Source organism: Wallemia ichthyophaga, assembly GCF_000400465.1.
Source record: "Wallemia ichthyophaga EXF-994 unplaced genomic scaffold scaffold4, whole genome shotgun sequence".
NCBI classification, from domain to species: Eukaryota; Fungi; Basidiomycota; class Wallemiomycetes; order Wallemiales; family Wallemiaceae; genus Wallemia; species Wallemia ichthyophaga.
In genome coordinates this window covers 90,150-109,303 of record NW_008806277.1, presented here as the reverse complement: position 1 = coordinate 109,303, position 19,154 = coordinate 90,150, and the positions used below count along the sequence as shown (strand labels likewise).

At 50.0% G+C, this 19,154-nt stretch overlaps 8 protein-coding genes across 8 annotated transcripts; 5 read left to right on the top strand and 3 right to left on the bottom strand.

Annotated features, from left to right (window-relative positions):
• Nucleotides 1-24: 24 nt before the first annotated feature.
• On the bottom strand, nt 25-2,362 carry J056_003309 (Carbon catabolite-derepressing protein kinase; the record flags this gene model as incomplete). Its single annotated transcript, XM_009268532.1, has 2 exons — nt 25-1,637; nt 1,687-2,362. 2 exons carry the CDS (start codon nt 2,360-2,362, stop codon nt 25-27), a joined length of 2,289 nt encoding a protein of 762 aa, XP_009266807.1.
• Nucleotides 2,363-2,550: 188 nt separating this feature from the next.
• On the top strand, nt 2,551-7,270 carry J056_003308 (Ubiquitin carboxyl-terminal hydrolase 4; the record flags this gene model as incomplete). Its single annotated transcript, XM_009268531.1, has 4 exons — nt 2,551-4,860; nt 4,918-5,645; nt 5,704-5,910; nt 5,965-7,270. 4 exons carry the CDS (start codon nt 2,551-2,553, stop codon nt 7,268-7,270), a joined length of 4,551 nt encoding a protein of 1,516 aa, XP_009266806.1.
• Nucleotides 7,271-7,333: 63 nt separating this feature from the next.
• On the top strand, nt 7,334-9,154 carry J056_003307 (Choline dehydrogenase; the record flags this gene model as incomplete). Its single annotated transcript, XM_009268530.1, has 3 exons — nt 7,334-7,446; nt 7,506-7,652; nt 7,705-9,154. 3 exons carry the CDS (start codon nt 7,334-7,336, stop codon nt 9,152-9,154), a joined length of 1,710 nt encoding a protein of 569 aa, XP_009266805.1.
• A 103-nt stretch (nt 9,155-9,257) lies between these two features.
• J056_003306 (uncharacterized protein) lies at nt 9,258-9,720 on the top strand (the record flags this gene model as incomplete). Its single annotated transcript, XM_009268529.1, has 3 exons — nt 9,258-9,396; nt 9,447-9,533; nt 9,578-9,720. The coding sequence occupies 3 exons, from the start codon at nt 9,258-9,260 to the stop codon at nt 9,718-9,720; spliced, it is 369 nt and encodes a 122-aa protein (XP_009266804.1).
• Nucleotides 9,721-9,829: 109 nt separating this feature from the next.
• J056_003305 (putative D-xylulose kinase A) lies at nt 9,830-11,170 on the bottom strand (the record flags this gene model as incomplete). The annotated part of the gene is made up of 1 exon (XM_009268528.1): nt 9,830-11,170. The coding sequence occupies one exon, from the start codon at nt 11,168-11,170 to the stop codon at nt 9,830-9,832; it is 1,341 nt and encodes a 446-aa protein (XP_009266803.1).
• Nucleotides 11,171-11,707: 537 nt separating this feature from the next.
• On the top strand, nt 11,708-12,766 carry J056_003304 (uncharacterized protein; the record flags this gene model as incomplete). Its single annotated transcript, XM_009268527.1, has 2 exons — nt 11,708-11,893; nt 11,942-12,766. The coding sequence occupies 2 exons, from the start codon at nt 11,708-11,710 to the stop codon at nt 12,764-12,766; spliced, it is 1,011 nt and encodes a 336-aa protein (XP_009266802.1).
• A 273-nt stretch (nt 12,767-13,039) lies between these two features.
• Nucleotides 13,040-15,559, bottom strand: J056_003303 (Serine/threonine-protein kinase PAK 1; the record flags this gene model as incomplete). Its single annotated transcript, XM_009268526.1, has 2 exons — nt 13,040-13,338; nt 13,393-15,559. 2 exons carry the CDS (start codon nt 15,557-15,559, stop codon nt 13,040-13,042), a joined length of 2,466 nt encoding a protein of 821 aa, XP_009266801.1.
• A 38-nt stretch (nt 15,560-15,597) lies between these two features.
• J056_003302 (Pre-mRNA-splicing factor ATP-dependent RNA helicase prp22) lies at nt 15,598-19,142 on the top strand (the record flags this gene model as incomplete). Its single annotated transcript, XM_009268525.1, has 4 exons — nt 15,598-15,684; nt 15,846-17,472; nt 17,517-19,050; nt 19,100-19,142. 4 exons carry the CDS (start codon nt 15,598-15,600, stop codon nt 19,140-19,142), a joined length of 3,291 nt encoding a protein of 1,096 aa, XP_009266800.1.
• Between the last annotated feature and the right edge of the window lie 12 nt (nt 19,143-19,154).

Here is a 19,154-nt window from a genome sequence, read left to right as displayed (position 1 = left end):
TTCTTTACATAGATCGTTGAAATCCTACGCACCCGCTCCAGCCAATTCCACTATAAGCTTGCATGCACAATCGAGAAAGAGGAATGGCGACCACACATCGCCTTCGTATGATTGCCCTAGTTTCTGATTAGTGTCTGACAGCCTGTCAACGTTGGGTGTGCTATGGCCCTCTGATGCGCTGGCGCTAACGCTGTTGCTGTGGCTCCTGTGGCTTTCTCCTGGACTTTTAGCACCATGGGGGTGTTCATGTCCATATTCATGCTCCTTCTCTCGCTCCTCAGCTACTCCCTCGTGCCGTATATAGTCATCAGATGTAGCAGCAATGGGGAAGTAGTCAACAAGACGAAAGTCGACGAGATAGTTACTTTCATCAACGCGATACAGCTGAAGATCCATGCGAATGATAACATTCTTAATACGTGAGCGTGTCTCCACGAAGAAGAGGTCCTGCACGCGACTATCGTCGACATCTCCACGCGGTGGATCCGCCGGAAGATCTTTCGTCTTCCACTCCATTCCGAGCGATTTCAGCGTGCGATATATTTCCAACATCACCTCCATTGGCGGGGAGCGCGACCTTATCCCAAAGTGCCATTTAGAAGCTTTTGACTTTTTGGAGGTTGTCGCACCACCTTTCTCTCTCTCCTTATCCTTCTCTTTGTCCTTAGGTGATGCTGCCGAAGAGACGTGATTAATGGTATCTTTAGCGTGGCGCTCACGATCACGATCACGTTCATGAACACGCGCGCGTTCACGTTCTCCTTCTCCTTCACGCTCGCGCTCACGCTCGTCTGCACCGCTCGAGGGCGCTGGGATTGTCGACATGGGCTCGACGCTGATAGGCTGCGAGCTTCTGCTCTGGAGTACCTTAGTGGGATCCTTTCTCTCTCCGCGCTCCCCTCTTCCACCGCTGTTGAGCTTGAGAGACTCCATCCTATACGCTGTCGAGCTGGCACCCACGCCATCATCCTCGTTGTTCTGCGGGAGTGACGAATCGAGCACAGTAAAACGCTCTTCCAAATCAAAGTCATCGAGTTCGTCGAATTCATCATATTCATCGTAGTCTTCAGGTTGCTGTTGTTTCTCTTGTGCAGGAGTGGCCGCAGCTGCAGCTGCTGCGGCATTCCTCGACTTGCGCTTGATCGACGTCGATCTCCGCGACCCTGTCATATGCTCGAGACCTGCATTCCACGCAGGTGGGGAACTAGATAGGAAGTTATCCATCGCTTGGTCTTGTCTGTCGCCGGCTGTCTCAACCATTCTCTTTTGGTCGCGCACAAGCTGGTACGCGACTTTAAATTGGTTGTCGTGAGATGATTTCAGCTCGTTTATTATTTGCGATATGTCAAACGGTCCCATCTTTTCAACGAGGTCGTTGACGATGCTACGGTCGATCGGTCCGAGATCCGGACTAACCTGAGCATCATTCTCAGGCAAAGGTGCTGGTGGCTCTTCTTTCTCATTCGATGGCGTCGTTGGTGGGAGCGGTTCTAGGTACTTGGGAAGGCTGACCTTGAACCAAGGCAGATCACGTATCTCTGGTATAGTAATGCGTTTGACAGGGTCTACGATGAGCATTTGAGTGAGTAGACTTTTGGTCTCTTGAGAAAGGTAGCTTGGAAGGTGATAAACACCGCCTATTCAGTGTGTTAGATGGCCAAGAGCATTCAAAACACTCAAACACACCATTTATCTTCTTAAAGAGATTAGGAATGAATTCATCGTCGAAAGGTAATCTTCCGCAGAGCATGACGTATAGGATAACACCGCATGACCAGATATCAATCTCAGGACCTGCGTATAGCTTGCCCGATATAACTTCAGGTGCTGCGTAGTTTGGACTACCACAGCTCGTCTTAAGGAAATCACCGTCAGTCATTATGTTCGATAGACCGAAATCTGCAATTTTGACCATATTGAAGTCGTCTAGAAGAAGATTCTCCGGTTTCAAGTCGCGGTGAACTATGGAATGTCTGTGGCAGTATTCCACAGCGCAAATGATCTGCTGGAAGAATCTGCGAGCTTCATCCTCGGGCATTCTGCCGCGTTCAACGATATAATTAAAAAGCTCATTGCCAGCATACTCCATGACCATTATAATGTCAGTCGGAGTAGAAATAACCTCGTATAACTTGATTATGTGGGGATGGCGGAGGAGCTTCAGGTACTGTATCTCCCTCTTGACCCTGGAGCTGATATCTAGACTGTGTATCTTACGCTTATTGAGGATCTTCATAGCCACTTTGTGCCCAGTGAGCGCGTGTACAGCCAATTTAACCTTGCCAAATGAGCCAGTACCAAGCGTTTGAAGTACTTGATACTGACCAATCTTTGAAGGTCTCTTTGATTTAGTTTGTGACATTTTCACTTGAATTATTCAAGCTTCTTATTTGACTAAATTGATTTTACTACGTCACCACCGTTCAAGAACAAGGGGCTTCTAAATTACTTGACTTTAATTCAATTCAACTGAAATAGTAAATTCAAGCAATTCAATTAGCTTTCAAGCATTACAATTCAAAGCACTATCCTCCTTACCACTCCACTTCAATGTACACACTAGACTGCTACAACACCAACGAAAACACTCACAGCTTCTTTTTCTTGAAACCCTCAAAGACAACTTCGATCGGAAGGAAATCCTCAGAAATCAAATTCAACCATAAGTTGATTAGTAGGGCTAATCACTGTGACGTGATAGCCGGTGATGTTGACGTGACAAAGAGGGATGATATACAAGCAAAATATCCTCTCACAATACACGCAAACAAGAAAGCTAAAGTAGTCAAACCAGACAGCCCACCGACGATGCTCGAAAACAGTTCAACTGAGATTGAACACGGTGACATTATATACCTTGCCAATCAAGCTATCGCTATGACTGTGATTTGGCGCCCAATTCATTTCAATGTCTCCTCCCTATTCACTTCAAAATCTTCATTCAACTCTGAGACACTCTGTTACGCGGAAAAGGGTTTAAAATTCGGTAGGGGTCATTGGAAGTCCTCCTATGACTACCTAGTCCATCCAGAAAGATCTCTCAATACTAAAGTACTCGCTGCTCTAACCTCCCTCAAACCTATCGTCAACAGAGGCTACCTTGAAAGCGTCTACCAGTCTATATTGTCAGACAATATCGATTCTATACTCCCCACTGTCACTTCAGATCATCTGCCATCAGCAGTTTCCAATGAAAAAATTCAATCTGATGCTTTCTGGCTCATTTCTGAGAGTAGATTGAGGTTATTTAGCGGACACACCTTCTACGTGATTGTTGATCTCCTATCATCTGCTTATATCGACATACTAACGCATTGCGGTGCAAGTGTTAAACCAATCAACACATCCATCAAAGCGGACAATGTCGCATCAGCAATTGAGCGCACATGTACGAAAAACACCCAGATTATTCTCCCAACAGATGTAAGCGACAGGTTGTTGGGCGAGGGTGTAGCATGGTCGAATGCGATATCGCAAGCTGCTCAACAAGTTGGTATTCAGCATATGGAATGCTCCTCGGTGAATAGAGCTATTATGGAGATTGATGTGGATTGTTTAGAGGCTGTGCCATGTGAAGAGAGAGTAGATGCACCTCGGCATGAATCACAACCATCCTCTTCTTCTAGAGCACCTTCTCAAGAGCCCTCCCAAAGCAGGAAGCGCAAAGCACTGGATGGGATAGAGGAAGCTGAGGCACCGAAAGCACCACAGAGAAAGTTGATTAAGAGAAGCGGTGCTGCGAGAGTGCATTCTAATGACCTAGACGATGATGGTGAAAATAGCACGTCAGCTGCACCACCTGCTCAGGAGAAAGCAGAAACAGTGCAATTGCGACAACCGCAGCAGCCAGGGAAAAATACAACATTACAACTTGGTAAACGAGCAGGCGCGAGACGCGCATTGGCCCGTAACATTGATGATTCTGATGATGATGATGTGCATACAAGTGCGAACGCGCAACAGCAACAACAACAGAAACAACACGAAGAGACATCGCAATTGCAGCAGCCAGAAGAGAAAGCAGAGGAATCATCTCCAACAAAGCAACCCCAGCAACCCTATCAGCCCCATCAACAACAAAGCACCCTGCGCAGACGAGCAAACACGCGTCGAATGCAGACAATAAACATCGACGACTCCGATGAAGAGCCTTTCCCAGCACCTCAGCCAACGGCACCACATGTGTCTTCCCCCGCACCGACGCAATTGCTGTCGCAGCTGCAATCGCACATACCACCCCCGACACCGCAAATAATTCAGAAACGCAAGACGGCGCGTGAGAGAGTAGAGGAGCAGATGGCAGCGCCCCAAAAACACGATTTTCTCAATGAGCATATGATGAGGAGAAAGAAAACGCTATTGGAAGAGCGGAATGCGAAGGTAGCTGCACAACATGCGCGCATAGCTGAGCAGGAGGTATTAGCGGCTGCGCAGAGACAGGCTTCGCGGGTGCCTGAGAGTGTGCCTGGGAGCAAGTCCGGTGGAGTTGAAAAAGTGGTTGGAAAAGAGGCTGGAAAGAAGGGTAGGGAAGGAGATGACTTTGATGATGATCTGCAGCTGGATGGGAGTGGATTTCAGCGCGCTCTCGGCGATTGCATTATTCCGATGAAACTCATTCCGCTGCGGAGGCGTGACGAGCCTGGGGAAAAGAAGGAAAAGAAGGAAATTCGAGGTGATAGAGATATGCCGAACTATAAGAAATTCAGACGCAAGATAGATCACATATATCAGCCACGCGTCGCGGTTGGGCTGCTTGATAGAAACACAAACTCAAACACAAAGCCAACACAGCGGCCACGAAAGAATCTGATGATAGACGTGAGCAGCGATGACGATGAGCTGGCAGATAAATATGTCGATGTAAATGATTCTGATGAATTTTAATTGTTTATTTAATTCATCTCTCTCAGATCACAGCAGCCACGGCAAACGACGCACAGGATGACCTCGTTGTTCAAGAGGCTTGGAATAGCCAGCAAGGATCTTCAAAGCGGGATCAGCAGCAGGGAGCTCGATGCAGCGCTGGTAAAGGACCCGAAAACAGAGCGGCGACTGAGTGCAGAGCAGGTTGCAGACAGAAACCTCGAGAGATTCTACGGGATGGATAATCTGGGCAATACGTGCTACTGCAATTCAGTTCTCCAATCTCTCTACTTCTGTCGCCCGTTAAGAGAATTGATTTTGGGGCTGCCGTCGGATGTAGACAGGAGCATGTACACAGTGCTCCGTAATCTTTTCCATGAAATATCCAGGCAGCCTAGGCGTACTGGCGTATCTCACACCAAATCATTTGTCGATAGGCTTCGAATTGAAAATGAGCTGTTCAGATCGACGACGCACCAGGATGCGCATGAGTTCCTCAACTATCTTCTCAATAGAGTCGCTGAGGATCTTACGCGCCTCACCAAATCCCCCCACACGCTCGTACATTCTCTCTTCGAAGGAACGCTCACAAATGAAACGAAATGCATGACCTGCGAGAACATTACCCACCGCGATGAGTCGTTTCTCGATCTCAGCATCAACGTCGAGGAAGACTCCAATGTCACAGAGTGTCTGAGCAACTTCAGCACGCGCGAGATGCTCTGCCAGAAGAACAAATTCTTCTGCGATGGTTGTGGAGGATTGCAGGAAGCTGAAAAATGGTAAGAGTGTTTAATTAGAGTGTTTAAACCATCCTCTTACACCTTGTACTATATTCAGGATGCGTATCAAGAAGCTCCCAAACATCCTCGCTCTCCACCTCAAGCGATTCAAATATCAGGAAGAGCAGAACCGCTACATCAAACTGTCGTACCGCGTTGCGTTCCCGTTCCTTCTCGAGCCTGCCAATCTCAGCAGCACATGCCAGGGTGCTGAAAACAGTGACAGGATGTATAGTCTCTTTGCAGTCATCATCCATATCGGCAGGTGTGTAAATATTTGCACTCGAGCTTACCAAAATCATCATTAATGCACCTACAGCGGCCCACACCACGGCCATTACGTATCTATCATCAAGTCGTATGACAGATGGGTGCTGTTCGACGACGATAAGGTGTCGATTGTCGACGAGCACGAACTGAGTAAATTCTTCGGAAACGATCCGGCGGGAGAGGGGTATGTCTTCTTCTACGAGACTGTCCATCTTGATAGAGGGAGTGTTGGTCTCGCGGAGAAGCCTTCGCCTCAGGTGCCGCTGGTGGAGGAAGAGGAGGACAAGGACAAGTCAAACAAGGCGTCGTACTTGAAGAAGAAAGGGTCTTTTAGTGCACCACCATCACCCACCCTCACCCCACTCACCAGTGCTTCTAAAGTGAACAGCACGTCGAAGCTCAACCAGGTTATGACTGCGAGTGAGGAAAAGAAGGAGAGTAAGGATGACAAAGACAAAGAAAAGGACAAAGATAAGAATAAAAGTGGTGATCTGAAACGCACTGGATCTCAAAGCTCTCGCAAGTCACTCAATATACCTTTTGGACTGGGGGCAGACAGGGTAAGCAGTGTGGGGATGGGGAGTGGTAGTGGCAATGGAAACAGTAGCGCCATCAAAAGCAAGAGTAACAATTCCAACGCAGGCTCAGCATCTCGACCCATATCCTCAGGATCGCTTTTTGCCAAGAAGGACAAATCTACAGCGAGGCCATCTACCAGCCATGCTGCGAGCACATACGACAAAGACAGCAGCTGGTTTGGGAAAGTGAGGCTGAAAAGCATGAGTGGGAGTGGAAACGCGAGTGGAAGTAAGGGAGAGCACGATATACCACCCGAGATACCCAACGGCGGGAGACAGCAGAAGCAGAAACAAGAGGAAAAACGAAGCAGGAGGCGGTCTCTGAGTGCAGCAGAGAGTGTAGCAGACACCAAGCCTACACCGCCACACAGCAGCGGCCAATTCGCCAGCGGAATGTCAGAGACGTTCATGAAAGAGAGGAGCGTCAGTCACGGCACAGCCAACGCGAACCCGCGTAACGGACAAATATCGCCGCCGCCTGCGCCCGCTGGCGCGAGGCTGAATGCAGCTAGTGTGCGTAGAGAGAGAGAGCAGCTCGAGCGGGAAAAGTATGAGCGGGAGAAGAGTGGACGGGGGAAGAGGATACCGTCGCCGAACGTAAACGTAAACACGAACGCGAATGCAAATGCAAATGCAAATACAAACGCAAACGCACTCGATAACGACATTGGCAGCTCGCCTATGACGGCAGCAGCAAGACCATCATCACGGACAGGCACAGCTAAAGCAGGCAAAAAGAACATATTTATGAAATGGATGGATAAGATTCGGCAGTAGATGTACAAGTAGCTTTAGCGCTTTATACATAGATTTGTATGGCTATAATGATAAATTAGTACCATGAACACGGAATATGACTATGTCGTCATTGGAGGCGGTACAGCAGGGCTAGTTGTAGCAGCCAGGCTAGCAAAGAAGGGCGAGAAAGTGTTAGTGGTGGAGAGTGGTGGGGAGTGAGTCTACGCAGCAGCAGTTGCGGTGGCAGTGTGGCTAACGTAAGCACACCAACCAGTGCACACGACTCCATCAGCGTGAACGCAGCCAGCGAGTTCGTCAGCCACGTGGGCAGTGTGAATGACCATGCATACGCTGTCCACGATGCTGCTATGCCGATGCCCCGCGGACGGTGCCTGGGAGGGAGCAGTGCGATTAATTTCCTGTGAGGCGGAGTACTATTGCGACAATAGTGTAGCTAACAGCAGTCGCGCTAGGCTGTGGAACAAGCCGCACTCTAGCGAAATTGAAGCATGGGAGGCGCTCGGCGTGGTTGGGTGGAGCTGGGAGGCGGTGCTCTCAGAAATGCGACGAGCTGAGGCGTTTCTCCCGCCATCCTCCACTCAGAAGAGCGCTTTGCAGCTACCAGAGGAAATCGGCAACGGCGACTACGGCGACTACGGCTCCGAAGGGCCCATCGCCCTTTCCTACCCACCCTACGCATGCTGCACGGACAAGCGGTGGCTGGCGACGATGGCTCGCGCCGGCGTGCGCGTCAACCACCGCGCTCACTTGGGCGACAATGCAGGCGCGAATGTGAGTCCCGTGACTGTCGATGCGCGCCACCAGCGCGCATATGCGATACGGTATCTGGAGAGCATTCCAGTAGGACGCGGCGGAATGCTTGACATACGCACACACACCACCGTCGATCGCATACGTTTGGCGCAGACCGACGACCCCGAGAAGACATTTAGGGGTGTGGCGGTAGAGTGCAGCAGCGGGGACGCCACATTCGACGTGGACGTAGGCAAGCGCGTCGTGCTCGCAGCAGGCGCCATAGCCACTCCTGCGATATTGGAGAAAAGCGGCATAGGGGATGAGAAGGTGCTGCAGGAGCGTGGTTACACTCCACGGATACATCTGCCCGGCGTAGGCAGGTACCAGGGCCACTACTACGTGACGGTGTGCTACGAGCTGCGCGATGTGGATGCAGGCGAGGCGACGAGGGATACGCTGAGGGGTGGAAATCGTCAACAAACAGCAGACAGCGTTGACCCTTCTCCCATCCACCAGGCGGCTGATTGCGTGGCTTACTTGACCACAGACGACCTGCTCAGCGAGCTCGAGAAGGCGGTTCTGTCGCAGCTGCTTTACGAGTTAGAGAGTGGAGATGGAGAGCAGCGTGTACTCGCGCAGCTGTACAGAAACACCCAGATTCCCCAAGTCGAAGTGGATATGGTGGGTTTCTTCGCCGATACGAACGGCACCACTCCCGCAGAGGGCAAGCAGTACGTGACATTCATGGTGGGATGCCAGCACCCAGTCTCGAGAGGCAGCGTGCATGCTGGCGAGCACGGCGTGGACATAGCAAGCAACTACAACACACATCCCATCGACAGACTGATACTCAAGGCAGGCATCAGATTTGTAAGGAGTGTGATTGCGCAGACTGAGCCGCTGCGTGGAATAATCGGCGGGGAAGTCTCGCCTGGAAATGGAGTCTCGGAGGAGGCGTTCATGGCGCACGCACCCGCTTGCGACTACCACCCAGGCTGTACTGCCAGAATGGGCAGTGGGGAAACAGGCGTCGTCGACTCAACACTGAGAGTACACGGCTGTGAAAATGTCTTTGTGGCTGATGCGTCTGTGATGCCCACTCAGGTCAGCGCGCATATACAGTCGCTTGTGTATGCGATAGCCGAGAGGGCGGGGAGGAGTCTGTGAGAGTGTTTACTGTGTATTATTCCCGATACACGATACACGATACACTATACATTCGAAATAAGTAATTTCATTTCACGCGTACCTTTCGTTATCAATAGCAGTCATGCGCCTCTCGACTAAAATAGCTGTTGCTTTCGTAACAATTACTTTGACGCTGGGAGGATTGTACACATACACACACAGCACACAGACACGCAACATCGTAATCCCATCGACTGAGCAGATAAGCAGAATGAACGCAGGTGGGTGCTGGCCGCATACGCCACGCCACATACTCACTCACACAACCCAGAATCACACGACAGATACATCGTCATGTTCAAGGAGACAGCCACCGACGACGAGATCCACAAGTACGCCAGCCAGGTTGAGTCTACTGGTGTGTAGTGCATGTCTGATGACGTCATTTTTAATATACTCTAGGCGGCAAAGTGACACACCCTTACACCAGCAATGGGATTATGAAGACATTCACTGGCCACATTCCACAAAACCTGGTTAGCACACTTGAGGGCGAGTCGCCTGTGGAGTTTGTTGAGAAGGATTCCGTGGTGACTACACAATGAGGGCTATGCCTGCAAATGTTTAATGAATGCATGATCAAGTTAATGACGAATAAAATAATATTGTAGCTATTAACAAAGTGAGACATGCCAAGACACCCAGAAGCCCCTACTACACATTCCAGCTATTCCTCGCATAGCTTCCCACAGAGATGGCCTCCAGCCGCTCATGCTCGCATAAAAGTGCAGCATAGATCAATCCAAGATCGCTGTCTGGTTTGATATAAGGATCGTTGTCAAATTCGAGCTGAGTGAGGCTGCTGAATTGGTACCTCTGTTCGAATGATATAGTGGTGGGTGTGATAGTAGGCAGTTCAAACTGCTCGGCGACCGGCGTCAGATTACTCTTTTCGCTCTCTCTTCGGTTGCTGAGATATCCAATCTGAGGCGTGAGGAGGGGTGTAAGTGGGGGAGTGGAGGTAGGTGAGGGGATGGAGTGGTTATACGATTTCCTCCTAAACCTCACTGTCTCCTCGAGGGCTGTGGATGGTTGAAAGACATTATACCAGCTATATAGCCCCATGCCAAGCAACGGGGTGAGTGTGTGCTGCGTGCTCTTTTCGCACATGGTCGAATGCGGGAGGTATATCTTCTTGGCGAGTATGTTGGCTATCGCTGAGCACAGCGAGCCTGACTGGGTGGGCTCTCCCGTCAAATACACCGCACATCCCTGGCCAATCACACCGCTCCGCTCGAATGCCTCGATATAGCGCTTGATAGTGAGGAATTGAGATTCGACGATGCAGCGCGAGTTAGCGCGGAGGTCTGCAAATTCGTTGGTCGGTGTGCCCAACTCATAGCGATAGTATCCCTGCAGCCTCCCCGATAGCGTCGCTTGAGGCGTGGGGTAGTAGAAACTGAACAGCTTGTTATCCAGCCCGACGGATCCACCAATGTTGACTATATTGACGAGGCTGTTGAAGGTGGACCAGTTGCCGTTGCTGTATGCGTCGCGTATTGAGGAGCGTGCGAGACCCTGGTCGCGTATCTGAATGTATGCCAGGGCGAGGGAGGGGTTGAGAGGGTGCGGGAGCACGTGTGTGTATTTTGGCAGACGCGCTGTAGTATGTCTTGGTATCTGGAAAATGATGTGGTTGTGGTGGCCGAGCCCGACGAGTATGGAGTTAGTAGGTGGGGATATAGCGGTAAAGTGGGCTGCTGTCCTGTCGAGGTTGGGCTGTATGCGAATGTGGCTGTTGTAGCGCTGGCGGAGGTATGTTGCATTGTGGAGCTGCGAGTGGTGCTGGAGTGGCGTGGACGGGAAATACAGCGTGGCGTCTAGCTGATTGCCCTGGTAGCCATCCACAGACAACAAATCCACGTCGGCCGTACACAGTATCTCGTCCAACGCAGCGAACAGCTCTCCAGCGGTGCGATGCCTCTTAGCCCTGAGTATCCTGTGTCCCTCGCTGCCAATTACAACCAAATCCAATTTACTCACGACCAATATCATGGTTGCTGCATTTTGAATCGAAATCCAATTCGCATACGCGTTTTTGGGGTGCTGCTATGGCAATGTCCCTCAAATCGCCCATTCGCAGATTTTTCGGTGTATTTCCAAGTAAATTACCAGCATCGTTGGCTTGTAATTTCTCAGCAGCCTTCCACAATTCTCCCCTCAGTTGTTTCTAGCCTGTGACCCTTCAATTTCAATAGACCTTGTGTCGATTACTAGCCAGACGCGTTCGGACATAGAGCGGCACGCACTGGCACACACAATGTCGCACTGACATAAATATCCACTCACTCCCTCTCTACTAGGCACTCACTCTGACAGCTCTCGACACTTCTCGACTGGGTCCGCCTTATCGTGTACCTGGCCATGAGGACATTGTGCATCAGCTCATCACCACCCACACCGCTACAATAGCGTACTCTGTTTAGTTTTCTTCCTTTTTTTCACTAAGCTGCGGGTAGTGCTGATCCGCAGCTGAGCATGTCAATCGAGTCTGACTGACTTGATTCTCGTCTCTCTTACTCTATTATAAACATGCGCTATCTCTCAGCAGCTCTCCTTGCTCTCTCCCTCACCGCCGTCTCAGCACAGGACGTCAACTCCTCCCAGAACGGTGTTCTCGCGACGGGCACTATGGGCAGCACGAACCCGCCCTCGCCCACCATGAAAGCTGGCGATGCGGGCTCAAACGCGCGACTGCTCTCCGTCAACTCGATTGATGTGAGTTGAGTGAGGCTGAAGCGTGAAAATCTTGTCTGACACGCGCAGGACTTCTGCATATTCGGGCCCAAAGAAGCCAACAAGACGATCGGTGACACAGAAGGGGAGCAAGTAGCGTGGTGCACGCAACCGCGCAACGACGCACGTCTGATTCCCGACGGCACGTTCACTGGCGTGCACTTCATCACGACCCCCTTCTACGTACAGGTAGTCGGCTGGGGCGACCTCACCAAGATCGGTCTGCAGGATGCGGACTACGGCGGTGAGCTCGATCCTCACGGCGCCACTGGCGAGGGCAACCCCATCGGCGGCAACGTTACGTCGAATGTCTCGGGCACAGATGAGAACTATGCCGAGTGGATGGAGTTCATCTCTTACGAACAGTTCTGCTTGCGTGTCTGCACGGCTGGCAACGATACATGGGATGCGGCCACCATGTGCGAACATAAACTGGACGAAATGGGTTGCGGGTTTATCATGCCCGGCGACTACGAACAGAAGGATGTCTTCCAATCTTGTGACGCTGACGCTGCTTACCCTCCTGGTATGTTCAGCGTAGCGGGCGACGGCGATAACAGCTTCTCTAGTTTCGCCCAGAGATACACCGGCACTCTTACACAGGAGGGCCAGCAGACTGTTTACACTATCGGAGATACGGCTACGCCTAGCTCGGCCCAGATGACTCCTTCCTCGTCTAACTGCCGCACGCAAAGCAGCTTGAATGCCGCTCAACAGCCAACTCCTACTTCAAGCAACGAGGGCGATGAAGGAAGCAAGGGCCAGAGTCAGGACGACGACTCGGCTGCTGCCACTCTCCAACTCGTATCGGCTTGGTCTATCGCTGTGATTGCAGTTATTGCTGTCTTGCTCTGAGGTGGCAGTTGTGCTCCTGGATGGAGCTGTTTGGATATGTTTGATTAAACAAAGCCATCTGAACAAGCCACTCTGTTTATATCCCTGATTTTTCGAAATGAATTAACGTGTCTCAAAAGCGAAGATTGTTTTACAATTACAAAGTGTGAGAGGGGGTATTTCCAATGTATGTGATGAGTTGTGAGAAAGCGAAAAGCGAGGTGCAAGAAGCGTGCCCGTCCAGAGCCACTATTTATCTGTAAATTCCGAGATAGAAGGAAGAAACAAAAAACCTCATGAGGTTGGCTCACTTTCGAGCTGGTTAGCAAGCACTAATAAGCTGGCAATATCTTCTCTATTTGCGACGTTAGCCTGGCTATCATGACCAACCAAGGGGTCATTATCGAGTAATTGCCTCGCCGACGGCCGAGCGACTGGATCGACGACTGCATTCCTTGTTATGAAGCCGCTCACTGAGCTGCAAGCCTCGTTGGGCAAATCAGGCAACCCGCCCGCGAGTTTCCGAAACAAGGCCAACTCGTCATACTCAGCGTATGGCGGCAATCCGGTGACCATTTCGTGTGTAGTTGCGACTATAAGAAGGGAGTAAGATGCTTTGATTCTTTCCAATAGTCCTCAGCACTCACTTAATGACCATACATCGCTTTTGTGCGTATAGCGACCACCATCAGCACACAACTCCGGAGCTAGCCAGAAAGGAGCAGATATGACATCACCGACAGAGCACCCATGCTCATCTGGGGAGCGGGTGGCGCTAGCGAAATCCGTAAGCACGCTCCTGCCATCGCTCGCCAGCATGATGGTGTCAGAGCGCACATCGCGATGGAGGATATGATCGGGATGGGCATGTAGAGCGGCGAGGGCAGAGAGGATATCTTGTACGACACGCGCGATTTGACCTCCACTCAGCACTAGCCCGTGTTCCATCAAAGCAAGGATATCAGTGAGAGAGCGCGCCATGAGCGGCATGACGAGCGTGGCATGTGGAGGCGTTTCCCCCACGTACAGTTCCAGTATGGGCAAAATGGCTTCGTGAGGCACTGATCGCACTATTGATAGCTCGTTCTGCAGGTTGAGCAGCCGTGTCGATTCGGTGGTGCGTCGGACTACCTTTAGCGCTCGCATTCCGCACCCACTTGCATACACATCACCACTTAAACCTGTTGCTATCAGCGTGCGCTGTGCAGGTGGGTACGCATCAGTGGCGCTGCCTGTTGAGGCGAGGGGAACGAGGTGGGTGAGCGCGTATTTTGTGTCCGCTTCCGTGTCTTGAGATAATGTCTTGTATAGATCCGCCGGGGATTTGGAGTTGGAAGTGGTGGCAGTCGAATTAAGTTGTAGATTGGACTGGTGTGCGTGCGGGATATCGAACGCTATGGGTTGATCAGCGACGGACTCTTCCGCTCCCACTCGCGCTGTCGAAGTGCTTGAAGTGCTCGAAATGTTTGATGTGCTTGATGCGTTCGACGCGTTCAACGCGCTCAACGTGTTTATTTCACTCTGTGCACCTCTAGTCAAACCATATACGTCGATACCGAGACCATGATTGTCAGGACTGTCGGGGTCATTGAAATTGTCGACACCACGCACGCCGTCGAGGATGGAGAATGTACTATCGTCACTAAGACTGTGAGCATGGCTAGGTCTAGAGCCATCACCAGGAATGACACCAATCCCATGAATAGCATCACTACTACTACTGCTGCTATCGTCTTGGACGATGTCGTCGAGGTTGGGTGCAGCATGCATGTCGTGCATGTACGTCGCTGTAATATTGTTATCACCATCACCATCACCATCGACAGAGCCTGGTGTAGACAGCGTCGAGACATGTCGACTCTTATCAAGCGCTATCAGAGAGGATCGCGAACGTTTGCGCGTCTCGACCTGCTTCGCGGAGTTGCGCAGGTGCGCCGGGATTAGCGGGGGCGTTGTCGTGCTTTCAGACAGCTCAAAGGTGTGGTTATCGATCTGGAGCGGGGAAAGTTGGAAAGAGAGGGCAGAGGGGCTGTTGGGGATTGCCCAATGAGTGACGTCCACATCGCCCACATCATCAACATCGCGGGGAGAGTCGAGAATCTCCTCTTCCATACCACCGTAAACATCAGCGGCGTGTGGCTCGTTTATGCCGTGGCTGGCGTCTATTTCCTTGCGGATAGCTATGTTTGATAGGTATTGGTCTTGGGCTGCTGCGAAAGAGCGCGGGACGGTGTATCGCGGTTGGTTGGTGTCTGTGGTGGCTGGCCTGCGGTGGAGTTGAGTGGATTTACCCGACTCGACGTTCACGGCTGACGACCGTCTGGAAGGAGCTGCTTTGAAGTCATCCAGTGAAGATCGCTCGAGTGCTTTGAGTACACCTTTCGACCAATCCTCGTCTTGGTCTGCGATGTTGAGCTGAGGGATGCTTAGATGGGATTGGCGGGAGTGAACTGTGGTTCCTGAGTGCCCTGAGCGCCCTGGATGCTGTGTATGGTCTGTGTGCCTTTTCGGCTGCCCTCTTTGCTGCGTGCTCCCCCGCTGCTTATGCTGGTTAATAGCAGGCGTATCTAGATCACCAAAGTAGCCCAATTGAGCGAGTTGATTGGCCCAGGAAGGCGGGAGACCACTCATATGGCCATCTACGTGTATCAAATGCTCAATCTTGTTCGGGAGCGTAATAGCGTCATCACCGTGATTGACACCTTGATCGTCGTCGCCGTCGCCGTCGCCGTGGCTGTGGCTGTTAAATGAAAAATCAAAATCCTTCTTCTTTTGTGTTTTTTGTTTTAAGCGATTCTTAACTCTTTCTGCCATCGCGATTCTTGTTCAAAACCATCAGGAGCTGCATCAAGATGGACGAATTAGAAAATCTTGAAATTATAAATCTAAATCAGAAAATTACAAAAGAGCTGTTTAATTATACTGGTATTAAAGATAAGGTGGGTCTTTTGTGGTGGCTGCCTCGTCTTTTTCCTTCATCTCTCCGGCGTCCACGGAGTCGTCAAAGGACTCCCCGGAGATGTATCCCTTACATATTATCTCCCATTCTACTCAGCCATCTCTCTTGATCTCCCAAAAACACCGCTAACGACCCCCACAGGTCCTAGCAGAATTCATACTCAGCATACACGAGCAATCGAAAGACTTGGCCTCTTTCAAGAGCAAACTGAATGAAATGGGGGCTTCGTTTCCTGAATCTGCGATAAATACCATCGATAGGCTTATCATTACCATGCATCCAAAGTATAAATCAAAATCAAAACCACAATCAAATCCAGACCAGCAAAGAGTATTCCCAGGTTTATCACAGCCAAACCAAGACTGGACGGATAGCAATTCCTTTGATAAGATTAGTAAACCTAGAATACAGCCTGATCCTTCTCCCTCTACAACCACTATGACTCCTACCCACTCTTCTCCTCAAGTTTACTCTATATACCAAGGTACCGTCAACTCAATCAAAGATTTCGGTGCTTTCATCAGCTTAAACGGTTTCAACAGTAGAATTGATGGCTTAGTACACGTTTCCGCAATGTCAAACAGTAGAGTTAATAACCCACGCGATTTTCTCAGACGAAATCAGCTCGTTTACGTCAAGGTCATGTCCATTGATGGTCACCGATTGTCTTTATCGTTAAAAGACGCTGATCAATCAAATGGTCATGACCTCAGTCCTCATCTTGCTCCAAGTAAAGGATCCTCATCTAGATCTTCAAAACCTTCTAAATCTTCAAAACACTCCACCCACTCCACTCATTCTGCTCACTTCCCAGATGATCATTATAGAGGTTCCGTAAAACGCTACACTTCCCCAGAACGCTGGGAAATTAAGCAACTGATCGCTTCTGGCGCCGCAAAACCCTCAGATTACCCAGATCTTGACCGCGATTTTGATGCCCCTATGAACATTCGTAGCAATCAAAATAAATTAGACGAAGATGTTGACATCGAAGTCCGCGACGTTGAACCTTCCTTCTTAAAGGGTCAGACAAAGATTAGTTTGGATCTTTCTCCCGTGCGTATCGTCAAGGCTCCAGATGGATCCATGAACAGAGCCGCCGTCTCAGGCGCTGGTTTGGCCAAAGAGCGTAGAGAAATTCGTCAACAAGATGCTCAAGAAGAGAAAGACTCGGAGCAAAACGACATCAAATCCGCATGGCAAGATCCGCTTGCACAGCCAAGCGATAGGCAATTTGCTCAAGACCAAAACGTTAAGGCGTCTGCCGCACCTGCCTGGAAGGCCAAAACGTTCAACAAAGCAACTACATACGGAAAAATTACCGACAAGACTATCCAAGAACAGAGAGCTTCGCTGCCAATATATAAGCTGAGGGAGCAGCTGGTACAGGCTGTAAGAGACAATCAAGTACTCGTCGTCGTTGGTGATACTGGATCAGGTAAGACCACCCAAATGACTCAGTATCTTGCAGAAGAAGGCTTCGCTGAGTACGGTAAGATTGGCTGTACCCAACCAAGACGTGTAGCTGCAATGAGCGTTAGTAAGAGAGTAGCGGAGGAAGTTGGTTGTCGTCTTGGTCAAGAAGTCGGCTACACTATCAGATTCGAAGATTGCACTGGTCCTGAGACGCGAATCAAGTACATGACTGATGGTATGCTCCAGAGGGAGTGTCTTGTCGATCCTGATATGAGAAATTATTCTGTCATTATTCTCGACGAAGCTCACGAACGCACTATCGCCACCGATGTCCTGTTCGGTTTGCTCAAGAGTGAGTATTTTTATCTTCTTAATAAATTACCTAACAAGATACAGAAACAATGAAACGCCGTCCTGATCTCAAATTTATCGTCACATCTGCAACACTCGATGCCGAAAAGTTCTCTACATACTTCAATGGGTGCCCTATCTTCACTATTCCAGGTCGTACATTCCCCTACGAGATCATGTACACTAAGGAACCTGAATCTGACTACATGGAAGCCTCGTTAATTACGGTGATGCAGATCCATCTGTCTGAACCACCTGGAGACATACTTTTATTCCTTACTGGTCAAGAAGAAATCGATACAGCTGCTGAAATCTTATACGAACGTATGAAAGCGCTAGGTAATCAAGTCCCCGAGCTTATTATTCTCCCGGTGTATTCATCGTTGCCTTCCGAGATGCAAAGCAGAATTTTCGAACCGGCTCCTCCAGGCGCACGTAAGGTTGTCATTGCTACCAACATTGCAGAGACATCTATCACAATAGACGGTATCTACTACGTCGTTGATCCTGGTTTCGTCAAGCAGAATGCTTACGATCCTCGTCTCGGTATGGACAGTCTGGTCGTTACACCCATCTCACAGGCCCAGGCTAGGCAGAGAGCGGGTAGAGCAGGTCGTACTGGACCAGGAAAATGTTACAGACTATACACAGAGGCGGCATTTAGGAATGAGATGCTTCCTAACACTGTGCCCGATATTCAACGTCAGAACTTATCCCATACTATTCTCCAACTCAAGGCAATGGGTATTAACGATCTCCTTGGGTTCGATTTCATGGATCCACCACCAGCACAGACTATGATAACAGCTCTAGAAAATCTCTATGCGCTATCGGCTCTAGATGACGAAGGATTGCTTACTCGCCTCGGTCGCAAAATGGCTGATTTCCCAATGGATCCTAGTCGAGCTAAGATGTTGATCGCGAGTGTAGACTTGGAATGCAGCAAAGAAATACTAACTATCGTTGCGATGCTCGAAGCTCAAAATGTGTTTTACCGTCCGAAAGAAAAGCAACAACAAGCCGACGCGAAGAAAGCGAAATTCCATCAACCCGAAGGCGACCACCTCACACTGCTTGCCGTGTACAACGGATGGGAAGCGAGTCGGTTTAGTAATCCATGGTGTTTCGAGAACTTTATACAGGCGCGAACGATAAAGCGTGCCGCAGACGTTCGCAAGCAGCTTGTAGCGATCATGGACAGATACCATCACGAGGTGATTAGCTGTGGAAAGAATTACAACAGGGTGCGCAGAGCGATCACAGCCGGTTTCTTTAGACACGCTGCCAAGAAGGATCCTACGGAGGGATATAAGACTCTTGTGGAAGGGACACCAGTCGCTATACACCCATCTAGCTCGCTGTTTAACAGAAGCCCGGAGTGGGTTATATATCACGAGCTCGTTCTTACTAGCAGGGAGTATATGCGGGAGATAATCACGATAGAGCCCAAGTGGCTCACTGAGGTCGCGCCTACGTTCTTCAAGACTGCAGATTCTAATAAGATTAGTAAACGAAAAAGGGAGGAGAAGGTAGAACCGCTTTACAACAAATTTGAGGGCAAGGATGATTGGAGAATTAGGTGTGTCAATTTGTTGCCGTTTCCATTCGCTCACGCTAACAAACTCTAGTAAAACACTCAGGACCCAGCGCGGGACGCAGACATTTGGATGAAATGGCTGCATG